The following is a 3113-nucleotide window of genomic DNA, read 5'->3' on the forward strand; positions in this document are numbered from 1 at the left end:
CAAAAGTGGTCATAAGATACAGTATACACACTGGACTGGACAGAGATACATGGACAGTCTTGAATTTACAAGTCATCTCACCACTACTGGAAACATCTTTGAGTCTTTGAGTTAAAGAAACAAACTTTCTTGCTACTGTAGTTCCAGCTTTTCCACTTCTGTTTGTAGAACTACAGTATAGTAATGGTCATACACAAACAAATATACACATAGATACACACGTTTACCACAGTAAAGCATACACAGATGACAAAACCCACAGAGATGATGCTATCCCTTAAGTTTTTGTTATATATTTTTTTAGATTACTCTTTTACATATGGCAGTGGTTCAATTGTAGATTCTTTTAGTGGCTTTGTTCATTGATGTGGCACTAGACTGATTTCAGCATTCCATCAGACCAACTTTGAGACTCATTTAGGCATTATAAAAAATAGAATACAGCACTTTTTAAACATTCATATCTGTCCATCACTGGGCTGACTGACTGAAACAGCAGCTGTTCAGAAGGAAGTAAGACAAATACACAAAGCCAAGGCCAAGCTGTCGTTGAGATTTGAAGCTTAGTTTTAAAATAACAAAAAACTGTAGCTGTCATGACGATGCAATGATGTTTTATGACTGACAGTCTAATTCTTCGGTTATTTAGAATTCAGTTTGATAATGAAACGCCAGGTAAACATGGCCTTGACGTGGCCTTGTCAGGATGCCCAACATCGTCAAACCATCAAACACGGCTCCAAGTTTTTAATCTTTCTCGAGGTTGAACGTTCAAGCGAGCGAGCTTGATTGTCAGGCGTGCGCCGTTATGGCATCTACCGCGTCCACATTATGACAGGCTGTTAAAACGCCGGCTACCCAAAGGACGCAAAAAACACTCCCACACATGCACACTGGCGTTTTCGCTGGGGAAACATCTGGGGATTCCACACAGGTGACTCACGGCGAGGCGTTTCAGAGGGACATCAAAGGGAATCGTCAAAGATAATTACACACATAAAGTATCCAGTGGACTGTGTTTTCTCTCCTCCCCTCTCTCTCTCTCACCTGCCAGCAACGACCATGCTCATTGGCTGGTCAGAACATCACCTGGGGCGCCGCACGCTAATAACAATGCATGAAAACGTCTTCATTCAGTCCAAGAGGCCTGCGATGAAAGAGGGAGTGGGGTGGGTGTGTATGTGTGTGGATGGAGGGGGTGAGTGTGTGGGTGGCGTTTAGTGATACAACAGTGCACAGGCATCACTTCATCTACACAACGCGATACAGGCTCCGTCCTTCCAGCGTTCGCGTGACGTGAAGAGGACCTCGAACAGCTCGCGCCACCTCTGCGTACTGAACGTCGAAGCACATCCAGTTCAACACCAAGTTATGCGAGGATACGTATCCCCATATATCCACACGGTCGACAACGAGATGCCCCCCCCCCCGGCCGCCCCGCCCCCCCCCCCCCCGCGCCATTGTGCTTCCGTGACAGAGGCTTTTGTTGGTGGAAGTCTTTGAAGAAGTTCCCTCTCACGTCTTGTACAATACTCCGGGGCTGAGACAGGAGGGTTGACCTCAGGGTTCAGGGGGTCAGAGGTCACTGGAAGTTCCTTAGAACTCAAGGGAAGCTCGGCCTCATAGTTCATCGAGGCCCTGGTCATCCAGCAATGCTTGAGAGGCCATAGTTCGCAGGTCACTATATATACACACACACACACACACACACACACACATATGCACATGTCAGTGTTCTGATAAGGTGTCTTCTCAGCATACAGAGTCCAGTGTCTGGCCGTTACATACAGTAGTTCCCAGGCAGGCCACCCCAGTCTTCACCTCCTCCTTCAGCCGCACTCTTCCTCTCTTCCTTAACCTCTCATCTCTCTCTCCATTCCTTCTTTCTCTCTTCTCGTCTTTCCCGCTCTCTCTCTCTCTCTCTCTCTCTCTGTGACTCAGGTGCAGCAGTCTCTCCCCAGGGTGCTGTGAGAGGGGGAGGAGGAGGGGAAGGGGCTAGGGGCGGAGGTGGAGGTGGCGGAGGAGGGGATGAGGGAGGGGTAGGGGCTCATCTTGTCGATGTTGACGTAGGTGGTGTTGAGGAGGATGTAGTGCTCGCCGCTGAAGCTGGAGAAGATGGCGGCAATGCGCGCGACCAGCTCCGAGAAGGTGGGCCGCCGCTCGGGTTTGGGGTGCCAGCACTCGATCATCACGTTGTACCTGGAGTCGGTGAGGAGGGAGATTAACACCGAAGCAGAACGGTAGGAAAATAGAATGAAACTGAAGAGGCTTTAGACCTATTTCCTCGTCCTGTTGCAGTGGAAAGGTGTGCTTTTAAGCTGGTGATTTTGTGATACCTAACCCTTGAGACCAGAGACCTACTGTACAGTATGCTGACACCTAGAGCTAGTGTTGTACTCAAGACCGGTCTTGGTCTCCAGACTACTTTTTAAAGGTCTCGGTCTCGGAATCGACCGCATTTTCACTCGGTCTTGTCTCGTTCTCGGACACAGAGGACTCTGGGTTTTACCTCAAGACCAGTCAAGACCACAACTGTGGGAATGCCTGTGCAGTGTTTCCTGTGGAACTGATCTCTTGGTGGGGTGGTGTGTGAAAAAAAGAGTCCGATTTCGAAACCAAAGCAGGGGATCGGAGAGCGCCCTTCTTCCTCCCCTGTTCCTCTCTCCTGTCCCCTTCCTATAAGTAGGCCTATGAAGATGGCCTAACTTATCTCGTAAGGCTGGTAAAGTCCTAGAGCTTAACTGTAATGTAACTGGATGGGATAAAACAGTAACCACACAGGCACTTCATAAATCATATGGTTTATAGACATATTTTAATCAGATGTATTGTACAGTAGGTTACCATTATAACAGCAGCTGTTATAATGGTAACAGCTGCTGTTTTCTGTTATTTTGATTGGCACTTTTTAGATGGCTGGAGGAACATTAACGCAAGCTAGTGTTAGTTCAGCCAGCCAAAAAGACCGTCGCACAATCCATCAGGCAGCGCTGCACCTGACTCGCACGAAAGTTGCAGAACCTACTCTACTTGTGGTGTATGTCTCCTTGACAACGCTCGCTTGAAGGGCTGACTGACGGACAGACAGCAGCCCGTAGCTCAAATGGAGCAGG

At 48.4% G+C, this 3113-nt stretch overlaps 1 protein-coding gene across 1 annotated transcript in view; it reads right to left on the minus strand.

Moving 5' to 3' along the window:
* Positions 1-1459: 1459 nt before the first annotated feature.
* Positions 1460-3113, minus strand: part of met (MET proto-oncogene, receptor tyrosine kinase) — a 54490-nt gene continuing 52836 nt past the window's right edge. The window contains 1 exon segment of the mRNA XM_084450938.1: positions 1460-2199. Within this exon segment, the coding sequence (XP_084307064.1) occupies positions 1938-2199 (262 nt within the window). The 3' untranslated portion in view covers positions 1460-1937.

Source organism: Borostomias antarcticus (assembly GCF_949987555.1).
Source record: "Borostomias antarcticus genome assembly, chromosome: 16".
Classification (NCBI taxonomy): Eukaryota; Metazoa; Chordata; class Actinopteri; order Stomiiformes; family Stomiidae; genus Borostomias; species Borostomias antarcticus.